The sequence below is a fragment of the Diadema antillarum genome, unplaced genomic scaffold (genome assembly GCF_040938485.1).
Source record: "Diadema antillarum isolate AM-2024a unplaced genomic scaffold, OU_Dant_1.0 seq00000089_RagTag, whole genome shotgun sequence".
Classification (NCBI taxonomy): domain Eukaryota; kingdom Metazoa; phylum Echinodermata; class Echinoidea; order Diadematoida; family Diadematidae; genus Diadema; species Diadema antillarum.
The window spans coordinates 1,630,410-1,649,260 of record NW_027271179.1 but is presented as its reverse complement, the minus strand read 5'-3'; the positions used below and the strand labels follow the sequence as shown (position 1 = coordinate 1,649,260).

The 18,851-nt window shown below is 36.7% G+C and overlaps 1 protein-coding gene across 1 annotated transcript in view; it reads left to right on the top strand.

Moving 5' to 3' along the window:
- Positions 1–18,851, top strand: part of LOC139726569 (uncharacterized) — a 69,572-nt gene that overhangs the window by 16,100 nt on the left and 34,621 nt on the right. Inside the window, exons 2-5 of the mRNA XM_071637561.1 lie at positions 1,920–1,998; positions 12,614–12,751; positions 13,176–13,272; positions 14,588–14,665. Coding sequence (XP_071493662.1) covers positions 1,975–1,998; positions 12,614–12,751; positions 13,176–13,272; positions 14,588–14,665 — 337 coding nt within the window. The 5' untranslated portion in view covers positions 1,920–1,974. The remainder of the gene's footprint in view (positions 1–1,919; positions 1,999–12,613; positions 12,752–13,175; positions 13,273–14,587; positions 14,666–18,851) is intronic.

Sequence of the window (18,851 nt, the reverse complement as noted above, 5' to 3'; positions counted from 1 at the left end):
CTAGCTCGCTGGAAGCCCCCGTTGGCCCCCAGTTATGGCGACCGTTATAGCGCCGCTAGCGGCGGTAGGTGAATAGGCCATCGAAATTGAATCGGTCTATAGGACAATGACAGGTTATTTCTTTTTTCTCAATTACACTGTAATATCAAAACTATTGAGAAAAAAAACATGGTGGTGGCTGGGTCTAACACATTATTATTCTTATCAAGCAAGTGTTGGTTCTAATCCTTATAGCATGCAGCGGGTATGAATTTGAATAACAAAGCAGTGAGGATTAGAACCAACACTTGCTTTCGGGCGAAAGCTCGATGTTCTAGTGGAGATGACACCTGTCCGGTGATCAGGAGGTCGTAGGTTCGAATCCTGCTCGAGTATGTACGCCCATGATTTTTGTCTCGCCCACCGGAGGTGAAGGCGAGACTAAGGGATCCATATGGCGTCCGTCCGTCGTCCGTCCGTCGTCCGTCCGTCGTCCGTCCGTCGTCCGTCGTCCGTCACAAATGTTAAAGTTTACCTGCAAGACTCTCTTATGATCCATAACTTGGCAACTGTTACAGCAATGGCAGCCACACTTGGGTGATAGAAGCACTAGGGGTATCTTCATGTTATGGTGTTGTCAGAGGTCATGTGATGATGTCAAAGGTCATTTGAGGTCATATATTAAAGAGTATGTGCAAGACTCTCTTTTCTACGTTTAAGTTTACCTGCAAGACTCTCTTTTGACAAATAACTTCACATAAGTTGCTTGGATTACAACCTAACTTGGGTCATAGATGCACTGGGGGTACCTTCATGTTATGGTGCCATTGGAGGTCACAGGATAAGGTCAAAGGTCATTTGAGGTCATACGTTAAAGTTTACTTGCTAGACTCTCTTATCACATGTAACTCGACACATGTTGCTACAATGGCAATCAAACTTGGGTGATGGATGCACTGGGGGTACCTTCATGTTATGGTGCCGTAAGAGGTCACATGATAAGGTCAAAGGTCATTTGAGGTCATACGTTAAAGTTTACTTGCAAGACTCTTATCACACGTAACTCAGCACATGTTGCTACAATGGCAATCAAACTTGGGTGATGGTAGATGTCTCTTGGGAAGTTGAAGGTAACCACAAGGTCAAAGGTTACAGACAGGGGTCAACGAACTTTTAGGGCCCAATGTTAAGTTTTTAGGGCGCATTTCGTTTATGGCTCATAACTTTTGATCCCTTTGTCCGTTTGTGACCAAACTTAGATGGAAGATGTCCCTTGGGGAGGTGAAGGTCGTCACAAGGTCAAAGGTCACAGACAGGGGTCAACAAACTTTAAGGGCCCAATGTTATGTTTTTAGGGCACGTTTTGATTGTGGCTCATAACTTTTGATCCCTATGTCCGTTTGTGACCAAACTTGGACAGTAGATGTCCCTTGGGGAGTAAAAGGTCATCACAAGGTCAAAGGTCACAGAAAGGAGTCAACAAATTTTTAGGGCCCAATGTTAAGTTTTTATGGCGCGTTTCGATTACGGCTCATTACTTTTGATCCCTTTGTCCGTTTGTGACCAAACTTGGACGGTAAATGTCCCTTAGGGTGTTCAAGGTCACCACAAGGTCAAAGGTCATAAGCAGGTCAATTAACTTCTGGGAGTTATAAAAAATATTAATTCCTTGTACGCGAATGGGCGAGACACAATTTGGCGATTGCCTTGTTTATCATGGCTACTACTAAAACACTGATCAATTCAGTGCTTATTTACGTCGATGTAGGGCAATTTGTCAATCAGTTGCATCCTTTTCTAGTTTTGCTTACACAATTATAACAATACCATTGCATTTTCATGTTCTTTGATTTTGATGCCCCACATCATTACCCCTCGCTTTTTGATTGTGTTTTAATTGAAAGGTGTGTGGTCATCTCTTTTTGTTATTTACCATCCAGAATAACAAGACCTGCCTCTCAACTTGGTTGAAAGCTGCATAACGTCTTCTTCATCATGGCATTTAGTTCTGTCCTGCAGGTAAAGTTTAAGCTCCTTATCAACATTCATTAAGCTGGATTTCTGTGCCTCTGCCACAAAGTTTTGCCAGGGGCTTTATGTTTTATGGTTGTCCATCCATCCTTCCGTCCATCCGATATCAAGATTGTGGACAGCATAAATTAAGAACCATTTGAGGTATCCAAATGAAACTTGGCACACCATAAATAATAGTGCATTAACTGCATTGATATTAACTGCACCCCTTTTTTTTGGCGGTTGGGTAAACAAAAAAAGAGATCGTTCACCTACTATTAGCGTGGATACTATCATGCAATGGGTGGAGATACTGCCAACATGTTTGGAATTGAGTGAAATGTTTGGGGGAGAAAGTGTGGTGATTTTTGTGCCATAAAAAAGAAAGAAGTTTACAACTCATGCCTAATGAAAAAGAAATTATTTCAAATATTGATATTATATTGGGTGGTTATTAATGGGATACCAGGGATTATTGCACGAATCAAAGATGAGTGCGGTATTAGCTCTAACGAGTTCAATATTCCCTGGTAATCCATGAATTAAGCCATCCAATATGATTATTATTATCTCTAATCATTATGTAGAGAAAGCATAAACTGCACAAAAGTTCTGCACTTCTATTTGTCTTTGAAGTCGACTCAGTGACTAACTGCATATATGCAACTAACTGCATATGAAGCGAGCAACTAGCAAGATGTTTGTGTGCTTGTGAATTGTACAGTGCACTCACGTTACAACAAACACGGTTATTTCAACGAAGTGAAACTTCTGGTCCCAAAATTATCGCCTTCAGAGTCTATGGTACAAAATTTGCCCTATAACGAACATGGTTATAGAAAATTTTTTGTTATAACGAAGTCTTTTCCAAGCACCACTGACAAAGAAAAACTGTCTATGGTACAAAATTCGCTTATACGAACACGGTTATAACAAACTTTTTGTTATAACAAAGTCTTTTCCGAGCGCCACTGACAAAAAAAAACAAAAGAAATGTGCTCTGTTATAAGAAATGTGGATCGCTTGTGAAAATACGTAGCGGAACAAGCAGTTTTAGCGTCTCTGCATGGGCAAATGCTTCACATCACTGTGTGTAGGCTCCGTGTGTCTCGCACAGTTTGCGAGAGGGACTTGTGTTATTGTCATAGGATAATCTGAAATTAAATAGTGTTCGTTTTATTCTTCTGAAGGTTTTTTATTACAAAACACACAGATCCTGACACCTAAATGTCCGTTAGTTCGGAAATGAAGTAGGGTTTGTTATTACGAACATTTTGGCATTATTCCAAAGGCTAGTTATTAATAAAAATGATAATAATAACAATAATAATTACATTTTTATAGCGCATATAACAAGTGAATGTTCCCTATGCGCTTTATTAATAAAGTTTGTTAATCCGACAATGGAATATAGTTCTTATTACGTTAGTCCGAAAATGATAGGAATTCCATACGTTCGTTAATCGTTGTTAAGTGAAAAAAGTGAAAAAGATGAGTTCCACTAACAAAACTTGGGAATTACAAACCTTATGATCGTCTTAAGGTAAACCAAACCTTCAAAATAAGTACCCTTTCTCATTTTATTTTATTAAGAAACCTTCTTCGGAATAACGAACCTTATTTCATTTCAGATTAAAAAACCTTTGGAATGACGAACCTCATTTCATTTTCCGATCAATGAACCTACGGAAAATGAACAATATATTTCTATCTAAATCATGAACTTTCGGAAAAACGAATCTTCGGAAGAGCGAAGCATCAGATGAACAAATCTTCGGAATCCCGGGAATGGTGAAACTTCGGTATAAGGAGCCTTCGAAGTAACAACTTTAGTAAGAAATGAACCTTTGGAATGGCGAACTGTAACTGAATTCTAAACCATCATTTTCTATACATGTGTGACATTACAAACAACTTTATGCTCTCTTTTTAATGTAATATTTAGACAAAATTAAAAAGGTACCATCCCATTTCACTTAGCTTTCTAGTGTATGAGTATTCAACAAACAGAATATGATATATGCACAGTGTCCATGTTTTTGTTATATATTGTATTTGTTATGTTATAGCAAAATTTCGTTATAACGAAAGAAAACTGCCTGTTGCGAGCATTTCGTTGTAATGGAAGTGCACTGTAAAAAGATTTCGCACACTTGGCAAGTGCTTGCGCAACAGACAAGACAAAATACGGTGAACGGCCAGTAACAACGGTAGCCTATGGGAAATTAATACATTGGCCTATGCATTTCGTTCAATATGCTCTCATATTGAATGGTAAAGATTGAGCGGACACAAGTTTTTAATGCGCCGCTAAAACATCCATTATAGATGATAATGATCATTGTCTGCACACTCTATGCAGCCGTTCAGTAGGGATTGGTTATATTGGTGTATAAACTGCAGCCTGAATTTTGACCTGTTTCAGTGGGGAGAAGGTGAGGTTAATACACCGTTATGTACAGTATGTACATTGTAAGTATTAGTGGGCAAAGATGTGCCTATAAACTTTTGGATGCTAATGCTTAAGTTCAAAGATCAAGGTTGAATTTGTAAAATTCACTATTTTCTCCATATGTCTGAAATGAATGAAGGTATTTTCATGAATCATAGGATGGTCTAGTACTGAAATCCTTTCTTTCTAAGTCAGGTTTTTTTCCTAAGTAGTATTCTGAAAATCTTCCTAAGTTTCATCGTGGGTTTCTTCTAACTGTTTTCGTAAACTGAGGAAGAAACTTAGAAAAGTATACAACTGAGGATGAATCCTAGGAAGATATGCAAATTTCTGACTTAGGAAAAAGTTGGTATTCTAGAATGCATATATATAAATGTAAGAAAGAATTTTAGGGAGATTATCAGGAAAGCTCCACCCCTGTCCTAAGTACGTTGTTTGAGATATAGCAAGCTGCAAAGCATCATGATGAGACTGAGCTTGTCATTCACTGCGCGCAATATGTACTTAATGTGCACAAAATGGGCATGAAAAATGGGACATGCTGCGCATAAACTGTGAGCATGTGCAACACGTATATTCAGTCCTACATCATAATAATATACGATTGTCATTGCTTGGTTCCTTATGAAACAACATTTTGCAGTGGCTTAACAAAGAACAGTGGGTGGAGAAATGGATGAACTAATTATACCCCACCCACACATAGTGTGTATTGGGGTATATAGGAATCACTTGGATGTTGGGTGGCCAGGCAGTCGGTCGGCATACAAATGATGCACAGGTCTGAGTGTGTCAGTCGGAATTGTGTGCATAAGGTAACTATGGAATGCTTAACCCACGAGGCGAAGTCGAGTGGGTTTAGGCTAAATTCCATAGTTACTGCATGCACACTATATTCCGACTGACGCATGAAAAGACATGTGCATTAGCTGTATTATAGAATGGGTAATTTTCTTGCTGAAAATCCATTTTTCTATCATGTTAATACCCGATGACAGATTTACTGGACGCATTTTCTTTTGGCTTGCCATAGACCAGAGCCCAAAAATCATGCATCCAGTATTTACTGGATGCATGATTTTTTAGCCAATAGGCGTCTCGTACTGAGTGCGCGAACGCTTGCTTAATGCGAGAACCTTTGTTACAAGTGCGAGATACCATGTTTACCACTGTGACTCAGCATGCGGCCAGTGCAAAATCGACACATAGCTCTCAACCAATGAGATCACAAGATTCTCGCTACCCATTCTATAATCGGTCAGTCGGCCGGCGGGCGGGCGGTCAGTCAGTTGCAAAATCTTGTGGATCGAAGTACTCTCTCATTTTTTGAGCAATTGACCCCAAATTGTCATGTGTGACCACTATCAAAGGTAGATGTGCAAGACACCTTTTCATTAGTATCTGGGTCATTCCATGGGGTTGGGTCTTCTCTAGATTTTCATGTTGTGTAGGGAATAAAAGTCATATTCTGAAAAATTTATCAAATAATTGTCCGTGGTTTGCAGTTATTCTGGGAGAGAAATGTGTGAAGAATTATTTGATAAAAAAAAAAACAAGCCTGTGTACAAATGTATTTTGTCTATGACTGTTTCACTAATGATGTCCCATGGTTTTTTGTGGTTTATGTTGTGACATAAATATATGCCATTTTCATGGCAATATAAAACAGGAATATACAACCTTTCAGCATTATGCCTATCATAATTAAGAGAGGCAAGGTGACTTCTACAAAGACTATAAGGCACATAAACATTTGTAACAAAATAAGAACACCAGAGCATCTTCAAGCAACCTCATACCTATGTTACAAACGATGTCCATGGCAATTTTTGTTGTAACATAGGTATAGCATGGTTTTACATACACTTCCAATCATAATATGATTAGAAACTTTATTTCTATAATGAGATTTATATTTCAGGAGTATTCCTATCCAAAAATTAGCATCAAAATCCTCCAAATAAACGAGAAAATACGGAACATATCACTGTACTTCAGTGCGATGTCCGGCCTCTTCGTGTAACGTAGGTAAGGAAGACGCGTCTCGCGATAAAAAGAAGAGCTACTAACTTCAGCAATCTTATTCATGTCACTGGCAGTCCTCCCCCAATGGCAGAAAAACTACTCACAGCCAATATACACCTACCTGGACAGCGCAAGATCTGTTTTTCTGCCGTTGTCCATGTAACGTAGGTACAGGAGTTTTAATGTTTCTGATGTCAATTGGTAAGCTTTTACGCTATTTTACGAAAATAATAACATTTGTCATATTCTGTAATTCTATTAGAGGAAAAAAAACGACATCTAAACCTCTGAACTGGCCATAAATACTGTGGACGATGATACTGTAGTCCCACATACTGAGATATTTGTTACAGGTTCATGTTCATAATTTTGATTGCCAAATTTTCCGTCCATGCCGGTCTCTGCAAAAGGAGCATATATTCCTCTCTTAGAAAACCATACAAAAGTATATCAGTGTATCTTCACTGCAATATAAAATTGTTTTACCTCCCGATTATTGTGAATTTTTGGACCCTTTTGTCATTAGGTATCTACCAAGGTAGACGTGCTAGAGTTAGTATCAATCACATACTAGTTGGAAAACGTAGATGTCCAGACTGCATCTGAACTAGAGAAATAGAGTTTGCCTTATTTTGCTGGTGATATTGAGGGAACTAGGAGCTGTGAAATTCTTTCTCTTTAACAGATTTACTTCGAAAATGTCAATGTTTTCCTTCCAAGATTTCACTGACCTGTTAGATGCTCTGATGAAGTTGTTAACATTTCACAAGGATTCACCATTTCCATTCCATGTTCACCCACTGTGAAGTCTCAAAGCTAAAATGCCAGTGTCCTATTCAGTTTGGGTGGGTAGTGGGTAGGAAAGGCTTCAATAAAATTATGAACCCCAATCAAAATTGGACTATTATTGCTCTACACTATCATTCAAAAAGAGGGCGACAATTTCGATGGGGGATGAATATAAAATAGGGCCTAGTATTATTTTGGGAGTCTATTAAGGACCATAACCGTAAACGTAACCCTGACCCTAGCCCTAACCTTAGCTAGGACACTGGGGGCAGCGACCTGCCCTTCCTACAGTGTAGCTTGCATCTGAAAACAAGTTTTTAGCATAGAGTATGAAAACGATATTTTCCTATGTTTTACATGCTATATTATTATTATTAATATTTACATCATTTTAAGCATAACCCATTTTTTTTTTCAATTTTGGTGGGAGGTACACATGGAACTCTAGCTAATGGGTATTCCAAGAGGTAGAAATGTAAGCAAAATTGTTAAAATTATTTAATTCCATTCATAAACACACAGATACATCAACAGGAATATATAGTCAACCCCGACAAAAATTTTCTTTTAATTTTTTTATTCTATTTCTCTTTACACCTTTTGTTCAGTTTTTTGATGAATCTGCCATGGCTCCTCCTCTACCACCGCTATGTGTTAAACTACATGAAAGAGTGAAAAGGACACATCCACAGCACTCCACAAACAGAGAGGAAGTCGACAAAGCAACACCCAAGAAGAGCGAATGTAACAATCTAGAAAAGAAGAAAACTGCACAGAGGGAAAATGGACAGAAGAAAAACAAAAATCAAGGGCTAAATGGACATTGGACAAAAGAGGAGAAATTAATTTCAAACAAAGAACATGGAGAAGACTTGTCTGATTTCTCTTTATTAGTTTTCTTAGTTAGTTGACAACTAGTTGATGATGTTGTTAGTGTATATTAGGTCAAATTGTGTAAAGCTTCACTTTCTTCTTCTTCTTCTGATTAAGTCTGCCTTCTTTCATATCAGAGTTACAAAGAATTGAAGTCTGTGTAACATAGGTATTGTTCCACAAGTGTGCAATAGATATAATTCCAAAGAACTGTTACAATAGTGTTATTTGTGGGAACATACATAAAGTCTATATGTGTAGGTTCTAACATCTCACACCACAATAAAGGAAATCAGTTGATATGTCGTAGTGTACCTATGTTACAAAGACATACTGTCCGTGTAACATAGGTAGTACACCGTAAGCGAGGTTGTTGTCTGAAAACCCCTGATTATAACAATAAAATCATGTTTTCACTTGAATACCCATACAAATCACTTGCTTCAATTGTGGTGCTTTTAAGAATATTGTCATTGTATCACTCTTGATGAAAAAGTTAAACCTTTGATTGAAATTGTTAATGGTTTGTAGAAAAAAAACATGTTAATAAAAGTGGCTTGCAGTTGACATCAGAACATACAATCCTACTAATAATGATCTCATGCGCCTGTTAAATAATATGTTGATGTGCTATGGACAAAAAAAAACGTGGATGTGTTCATTGTTATCATTTCAGAACACAAAATGATGAAGGATGTCAACAAATGAAGTCCGTGTAACATAGGTATTTTGCCATACCTGTTTACCCATGCTGACTGAAAGTGTGCGAAGTAATAAACAGATTTCTAGTGGAATATGTTGAAGAATGGGAGTAACAAATCAGGGGGAAAAAGGAAATTTCAATTTACCCAACTTGAATTTTCAACTTGTATGTCACAATTTCAGTCCCAACCCCATGGAATTACCCATCTCATAATACGTTGCCATGGCAACAGCAAATTTTTATAAAAGCTTGTGGATCGAACTACAATACTCTCATTTTCGTAGCAATTAACCCCAAATTTGGCATGTGTGACTGCTATCCAAGGAAGATGTGCAAGATACCTTTTTTCATTAGTATTGCATAATGCATTGCCATGGCAACAGCAAATTTTAAGAAAATCTTACAAAATGTTGTGGATCGAACTACTCGCTCATTTTTTGAACAATTAACCCAAAATTTGCCATGTGTGACCACTATCAAAGAAAGATGTGCAAAACACCTTTTTCGTTAGTATTGCGTAATGTGTTCCCATGGCAACAGAGGTTTTTTTTTAAACAATGCATGGCCATGGTAACAGCACATTTTGAATCAAAATTGGACAATCGAAAGATACTGTGGATTCAGTTAACTCCTTCAATCTTTAAGCATTTAGCTTGAAATATGGCACATGTGGGTTCTTGACCCCTTTTTATGTAGTCTCCGTGCAAACTTCATCTTCCGTCATTGTTGAACAATGTGTTACTATGTACATCAACAGCATCGTATGCAGATGTACAAACTTTATCTTTTGTTTTTGTTGAAGAATGTTTTGCCATGGTAACAGTGTATTTTGAATGAAAATCATACAAAAAATATTGTGGATCCAGCTCCCTCAGTTTTGGAGGAATTGGCTTGAAATCCGACATGTGTGACCGCCATAATGGAAAATATGCAAACTTTTCTTTTGTTATAATGTCAAACATTGTGCTGCCATGGCCACAGCATTTTTAGCTCACCTGAGGGGTCCAAATTGAGGCTTAAATTGTACATTTTCATCTTCTTCTTGAAAGTTCTGTGATGAATTTCCCCCAAACTGAGCAGGTAGCATCCCTAGGGAGATACAATTGTAGGATCCCAAGTTATTCAAATGGGCACCATGCCCCACCTGGGGGCGCGGGGGGGGGGGGGGGGGGATGTGGGCAGCCACCCTTCCCCCCTCAAACAAAAAAGTTTTTCTCTAGAACCAAAAATGATAGAGTTAAGTTAATACTATGAGTAAGTACATTGATAACTATAGTTTCAAATTTGTTCATTGCAGATCTAGTTGTTTAAGGTAAAGGGTAACTTGGCCTAATAATATGTCACACCAGATTTTGTCTAATTTTTGTATTCTTGCAGGATGCTGATAATGTGCAAATTTGAAGTTCATACCAGGTTGTAAAACAACCCATGTGATGAGCTTCTAATGTCCACATATTAACCAAATGTGACCCTGCATCACAAAACAAACAGAAAGTTGCCAGACATGAAATTTTAGATAAGAGCATATTCTGAAAGAGCAGACTTTAAGCTTTAGAATGGTGTATAACTCAAATCAAATGGACTCTCCTAACCTATCTAAATAGTGGGGAAAAAAAGCACACACTCAGGAAAAGTGTGAACTGAGAAAAGAGGCTCTGAAGTACAGTGTCTATTCAAGCGCTTAATCTTTACCAAGCCGTGCTGGCTGTGTGTTGAATGGGACAAAAAAACAGGATGTAAACCACCAGAGTAACAACAATGAAGGGATTATCAGATTAAACTGAAATTGAGCATGCCTTATTATCACATTCTGTCCATAAATAATGCCAACTTTCAAAGCAGTAGCACCATCCTTTCAAAATTATTGGAGTTGAAAGTGAAGAGTGTGTACAAGTGTGTACAAGAAATGAAAAAGGGGACTCTAAAGACACACCTAATCACACTATTTTACCAAAAAATGTTCGAGATAAACTGCTAAAAAACACACTTTCCTGCCCGTTTTATGATCCCAAATTTTAGCTTAATGTAGAGGAAGACTTGCTCTTTCAGAAAATATGAAAAAGTCAAGATCAGCTAGGTTGACCCATTTCACCTATTTTCAGTCCTCACACAAAATTAGTGTGTGCAACTTTTTGTTCGTTTTGTGATGCACGGTCACAAATGATGTATGCGCCATATATTTAGTGAGTCTAAATTTTTGAAAATCGGGACTTCCTAACAATTTTGCAAGCAGTTAAATTTGGGATCATGAAGTACAGTGCTGAATGGAGTATTCATGCACTTCACGGTCAATATCTCTTCTTTTGTTCTGCTTCTTTGAGTCACCACTCATGCATTCTTATGGTGAAACTGCTGTTTCATCATCCTTAAGTCCATTGTGAGATATGTTACAAATTTTGAAGAAAAAAAAATCTTATTTTTATCCCAATCATTATAACTTCTGAAACTCTGTACTCAGTGCAGCCAATGTATCGTTGTTCCACTGGAAAAGTCTGAAAATCAGCTGGAGTTCCCCTTCAACTAGTTAAGATTGCATTTGAAATTATATGTAATATCCCAACTATATTCTCCCTGCCACATGACATCATTCTTCGTAGTTTCATACCATCTCAATTTTCTCTCTCATATTTCTCTTTCTCTGTGTGAAGTTATTCATGTACATGATCTAAAATACATTACTTTTGTATTCAATCTTTACTTAGTGGGCCACTTCAATACCACTGTCTTCTTTCAAAGTCGTGTCCATTCCTCCGTTGACAACATTCTCAATGTAATTCAATACTTGAAACCCAGTGGAGGCATTTTTTTTTTTCCCCATGTAAAGCAAACCCTGGGCAGGCTTTCTAGTTGGCAGGAATAACCTTTTTTATGAAGAATTTTGTATGCATGCATAAAATTTGAACATGTCAGTAGAATTGTCTACAGTGTATTTTCTCACCATTCTTCTTAATCTACTGGAGTCAAAGACAAAAATTATGTTCACACGGTGATCCTTAAAGGGACTGTACAGTACTGGTTGAGGTGGGGATTCGTGTTTTGAACATTTCCTAAGTGAGATAATGAGACACCTCTTTGAAAGAGCATGTAATTTTAAGAAGGATTCAATGTTTATTTGATGAAAATTGGTTTTCAAATGGCTGAGATATCCAAAAAAGTGATAATAATAAAAGGCGACAGGCCACGCTTTTTATTAGGATCTCTTTGTTTCACCTTGTTTTTGGATATCTCAGCCATTTAAAAGGCGACAGGCCACGCTTTTTATTACGATCTCTTTGTTTCACCTTGTTTTTGGATATCTCAGCCATTTCGAAACCGATTTTCATCAAATAAACTTTTGATACCCCGTAGAATTGCACGCTCTTTGACATCTCATAGAGTGGTTTCTGAATATCTCGCAAAACATTAAAAGCGAAATCCTCACCTCGACCAGAACTGTGCACACCCTTAACCTCGAGGATAAGTTCTGTGGGGTGCCAAGTGTTGCATGGTCGATTTCATTAAGAAATGAGTAATTTCATCAATGTAATGACTGATTTGGTGATGAGGTGGTCATTCCGTCAACAAAATGAACTGTGTGACACTTGGCGCCCCACAGAACTTATGCTCGAGGTTGGCTATCCTCCAGGTTAAGGATTGCCGTCTGAATGTAACTAGAGTTTCCAAGTTCATCATGGATATTCCTCTGTAGCCCATGTCTTTGTATATTTATGACATGAAGTACCTGGTACAACTGTATGCAGATGCTATGAATGCATAATTTATTCCCCTGTGTATTATAGATGTACCTTGACTGGGCTAATAGCCTATTGTGTGAACATGGCATTGTCATCAACGAACTGAAGGAATTCCAAGATGGTCGGATTTTTGCCCTCCTTATCCACATTCTGACAGATACTCAGCTCTTCCCGTCCTCTGAGGTAAAAGATGTGAATTGCATTTCCACATCCTATTTTCATTGTGTATTTTCATCATGGAGTAGTGATTTTGCTTTCAAACAAGTTTGTACTAACCCTGATGTTATTGTCTTACATCTGGTATTATACCAGACCCAAACCTCAATATCCAATACATACTCCTTGTTTTCTGGGCATATTTTAATGTTATGCCATTGAGGATTCTCTGATTGACACCAATTAGAGAGCAGACAGCAACAATTATAGGGCAAATTCATTTAAATTTTTCATTTTTCTTTTTAGTTCTCATACAGCAGAAATTAATACATGTGTGCCAAGTATGATAACAGACTATGCATCTGAATTTCAACATTTTTCATCTCTGTTCATTTTCCATTTAGTGCAGATTAATTTTTTCCCCAATTTTTTGTCCTGTTTTTGATGGCAGGATGGCAATGACGATGAGGTGTCATCTCTGGACAGAGTCCAAACTATTCTGGACTACCTGCTTGGACTGGGAGTGCGGTTAAAAGTAACAGCCACAGGTGGGAGAGCAAGAGAGAGATGTGATTTCAGTTGTAAAATAAAATATAGAAGGATCAGTGATCTAGTCATGTGTGTTGCAGATACCCACAGTCTAACAATCTTTTGATTTGCGATGTTTAGATTTTCATATTTGCTGTTAAACAGTAACATTTTTGCAAAACCTTAAATTTTTGCAACCTTGAATTTGCTCATTACCCAAGATATAGTGTAGACAATTATGCTGTTTTAGGGCAGCACTGAAACTGCCTCATCTCTTTAAAAATGCATATTGATGATTGTACTGGCTAGACGTATATCAAATACTTGAATTGTCTTTGAGAAATAGGGATGATACAATGTAATTTCAGGTTCATCCTGTGCCAGTATGGACTCGTGGGTGAAAATTATATTTGAAATCAGATAAAAGTGAGAATACTTGATGATGTGACATTATCTACATCAGCATTTCTGTGAGAAAACATAAGTAGCACTAGAAATATGTATTGAAAAAGGGAAAAAGTACATTAGCAAAGTTATGTCACTTTATGGCACAAACTGATAAACACATTATTAAGGCTTCCTTGAAAGTACTGTATAGTGATTAAATCACTTCATCAGTTTTTTTTTTTTGTTTTTGTTTTTTTAGTGTTTCAATAAAAAACAGCCTTCTCTTTGATACTAAGCAATTTTCGGCACTATGCTGCATGCAGTTGACTTTGATGAAAGGGAGTAAAAGTAAATCATCAGCACCTCACAATACTCCCATAGGCTTGTTCAAAAGAGTATGCTATTTTGATATGCATGATCATTTAAAGATATTTAGAAAATAACTTTGAATGAGGACTCATGTTTATGATAATCCCAGACATGTAATGTAATGACATCATCACCCCTTATTTGTATGTGGTTGTAACCAATATATCTGTTTCCTGAAAAACTGTGAAATCCTGGAACTTTTTATTTTGTTTATTTTATTTATTTATTTATTTATTTATTTTATTTTATTTATTTATTTATTATTATTATTATTATTTTTTTTTTTTTTGGGGGGGGGGTCTGGTGCTAACAGAATTTATCCCAGTCCATTTAATTTCACTCTGTTCATGAAAGTCCAACTTAAGTAGATGTGTAGTGAAATTACAGCTTTAGGAGCACTTTTATGTTTACACTCTGATGTAATAACTGTCAGTCATTCAGAGCGAAGGAGGAAATATGAGAAAAGGGCTTTATTTACATTGGAAAAAAAAGCAATTGAAAACATTCATAGGGGTCATTGTGTGTGAACCTTGTACGTAGCACTACTTTAAAGCTCTAAATTTCTCTATAAAACATTAGGAATGCTGAATGGTGAACTAAAATGCATTCTGGATGTCATCTGGGCTATCATTCTTCATTTCACCATTCATTCTCGTGGTAAGTACAGTTTTCAACTTCAGAGAAATGTTGCAGTAACTGAAAAGGAATACCAGTATCTCAGCACATATTAATGCCAAATTAAAGTCTATTATTTTCATACACTTGATATTGTAGTGTTAATTTTTGTTCTTCATTAAATTTCTGTTCTAAAAACCCATCTAACATTATCATTCATGATATTCCACCTGACTTGTTACAATAGTGTGTTGTTGCATGCTACTGTGTGTATCCACTCATGAAACACAAATTACATTAAGGAAATACATTTGCCCATGCAGTGCTTGTACTCTGGAGTAATTTCAGTATGTATAACAAATTTAGCATTGCTGAACTTTTCTGGGCAATAAAACTTGTAAGTACATGCGTAGACTTTGTTCAATTGGATGTGCATATGGGCAAGTCCAAGATATGGTCCCCAGAGCAGGCAAAATGTCATCTTTGCTCAATGTCAAGATGTTTGCTATTGTTGTGCAGCTTATAAGTATGAGTTTGAAATTCCATGCAAAAGACATTGTATCATCTTGTGCAAATTTCAAGGGTTTCATTTGTATTTATGTATATGGCCATTTTCAAACAAAAGTGGACATGAGGGTGAAAATTAAAACTTGGAAGAAATCAGTAGGCTTCAATATTTTTTGAAACTAGATATCTTAGACCATATTCTTCCATAAAGATTACGTAAAATAATTTATTATATCTCGTAATACAGCAAATTTAGAACTTGGGTAATTTAATGTCATAAAATGTGTATTTTTGCATCAAAATTCACATACTGCAAATCATGATAGAATATTTGTATTTAAAGAGTATTTGTTGATAAGATAAAACCTTAGTATTGTATTTATCCCCTAAATAGCATTACATATTCTCAGAAATCATTTTCAGAACAAATGAGGGCTTCAAAGTTTTCAAAAATGGTTGTCGTGTCACTCACGTTTTAAACATAAAAAGCTTTCTAGAGCTGTGCATTTTGAAAATCAAATTACCCCAATACAGGAGCAAATACAGTTTCATAATACCTTATTTCATGTGTAGTAACTTTGTCCAATTTGTAATATGTAAAGCCAGAATCTACAGTCAAAGTTCTGTCGTGTCACTCACAATGTTGTGTCACTCACGATATGTCGTGTCACTCACGATATCATATTGTACACATATCAGGACAGAGACTAATCATTAAAACATTATACTAAATGGAAACAATGAATATAATCAAATGTCATCCTTGGTAAGAGTAGGCCTCCTGTAGCTTTCCCTATTTATTTTCAGATTTGCCCATTGCAACAGGAATAGTCTGGTTATGATGAGTTCATCTGCATGTTACAGCGTGTTTGTGTTTGAAATCGGCACCATATCTTTTACATGTGGGCATTCCACTAAAAAAAAACCCCCAAGAATAAAAAACAAAAATAATAAGCAAATATCCAGAAACAACTTTGTTTCACAGTGGATAGTATTTACAATTTGTAGGAAGGGTCATAGCAAACCGATATAACACTTTTTGGTCCAATTTGGAAAAAACCCCAGTATTTTTCAGCTATTGAAATAGTGTGTCTTTTGCTGAAAATATTCATATTTGGCAAAATTTGCATGTAGATCTTCTGAAGTAGAAATTTTCACTATAAAATGACTTTCAGCTGATTAATCCTCCTTGGTATCTGATAAAATATAATATTATATATTCAAATTTCAACCTCTTTCAAAGTGCCATGTCCATACTATTTTTGACATACAAGTTTTGGTAGAAAACAGTGTTTTGGTCAAATTTTGTTCTAAATTCAAATGCAAAGCTAAAGTGTGATATCACACAACACATCCACACAGTTCTTTAAATACCTGCATAATTCAATAAAAAAAAAGTGCTATGGACATTACATCGCCATGTTGCAGACATTACACATTCGTAGAAAAAGTATTTAAAGGTAAAGTTATGATTGAGAGTAATAGTTTGGATTCTACACTGCAATAGTGATATCTGTCATAATGAATGCCCAAGCCCTTGCATAATCTATTAAACATTGTCATATGTGAGACTTTCATCAGCAATAAGTGCACTGTTTAACAAGGTTTTGACCAATCTTCTGCATCCATTATGATCTTCTATAGATCTATATATTTTTACCATGAAACTCTCAGGCAATTGATGTAACCTAAAACTCTGTATGTAACAGCAGCAACAGCATATCATGCTGAGCGATTACACTGTGTTGGCAAGATTGTGAGTTGAAACATTGTTTGAGAAGAGAAACAGAAACATCCCTGTTAATAGTGTTATGATCAGTTGCTGTCTGACTTGTCTGTGAAACACATTCCGACTTACATTGTGAATATCTGACCATGTCATGACTGGTAGCCATCTCGACACATTTTGTCAGAAAAGAGAGATGTGCTCAAACATGACACTCTATGCAAGTTGTGTTAGGGGCATACAAAAGACATTACCAATTTACTATTCAATCCAGTTATTTACATGATGATTTTATGTTTCATCATTCAAATAATGTGGAAATGAAAAGGAATGTGACTGGAAATACCCCTTCCTCAGAGTCTACAGTTTGTTCCTTCTAGCAACTGTATTTTGGTTTGTAGAAATATAATGTTGTATCATAGCAACATTTACATCCTGAATTACTATTACTTTGCATAAGAATCAAGTGTTTTGTACTTTTAGATATCATTTTGTACTGAACAAGCAAAGACATTCATGTGCCATGCAGTCTATTGCCTTGATTTTTGAGCAATCCAGAAAAGTGATAACTGTGGTCAGACTGTACTAAGTGATCCTGTAAAGAGGCTAGTGCTTGGAGTATGACATTTCTGAAAAGACGAGAATCCATCAAAATTGCTTTGAGTGCAGCAAAGGAGAGCCATTCTTAGAACAGAATGAAGTCACAGCAGTAGTCCTTCTCCAACAATGAGCTAACAACAAGAAAAAACAACTAATCACTTTTAGTAGCTTCAAGCCGATGTGGAAGCAAACAAACGATTTTTTCTAAACAGACTTTTCTCATCCTAGAAAGAATTGTGTAGAAGAAATAGAGTAAAACAAATCCTTCATAGTGCAAAATTACGGACTGAACATTTGTTGAAGTCTTACAATGTGTACATTAGTTTTCATTAGAATAGAAATTGGTTATTAGTGCAGAGTTACCATGAACATAATACCAAAAAAGTTACATTGTTGAGATAATTATGGAATTTTTGCACTTGTCGTGTCACTCACGTTTTGGATGTCGTGTCACTCACGGCACGTAAGGGTGAACCATTTACAACAGAGATGGAGGGATTGATTGTGACTATATGTTAGATAGGTACACTATTGATGTACATGCACTATTACTCATGGTTCTCTTGGAGTACTACTTTGGCACGAATCCAGCTGTAACCGTTAATGGTCAGAAACCCATGTCCGAAATTTGTCGTGTCACTCACGCATCGTTTTTTAATCATAATTTACTTGTTAATTGGAGAATTCAAATCCAACTGGTAATGGTACATGCCAGTCCTACATTGAACTTAAAATGATAGTCATGATCCATTCATAACCTCCAGGTGGGAAGATATGTGCCCTTCTCACTCTCAGATTGTCGTGTCACTCACGTTTGAAAATGACCATATGTAAAATACAGCATTACGTATGGAACAGTTTAAAAAATATATATACTTATCAGGGCCGGCGCAGCCGTGGGGGCCGTGGGGGCTCGGGCCCCCACGCTTTTTGTGCACCATACAAAGGAATACATAAGGTGTGTGTTTGTTTGTTTTGTTTGTGTGTTTGTTTTTTTGCTTGTTAGCTCATGAAACCCGGAAGTGAGCCCCCACACTTTTGAAAACACTGCGCTGGCCCTGCTTATTCAAATGAACAAAAGTGATATTTGATTCATTTGTGGACATAAGAAGTTTGTCATAAGACTGTAAAGACAGAAATTTTAGTGGTACATTATTTTTGCGTATTTCGTGCCACTTTTGGCTAGCACAATTCTGTTAAGCCTGTGATAATATCTTCACAGTTTTCTCTGCTTCTTTTGAATGGGTTGACAGTTGCAAAGCGTGAATTCAAGAACCAGGGAATGTACATGTTCATATTCTACAAAGTATGTATGTATATTTTTTTTAGCCTCTTTGGGGGAAAAAATTAATTGTGCAAGAATATTGACATCTACAGTAGTGTGACTTGGTATGA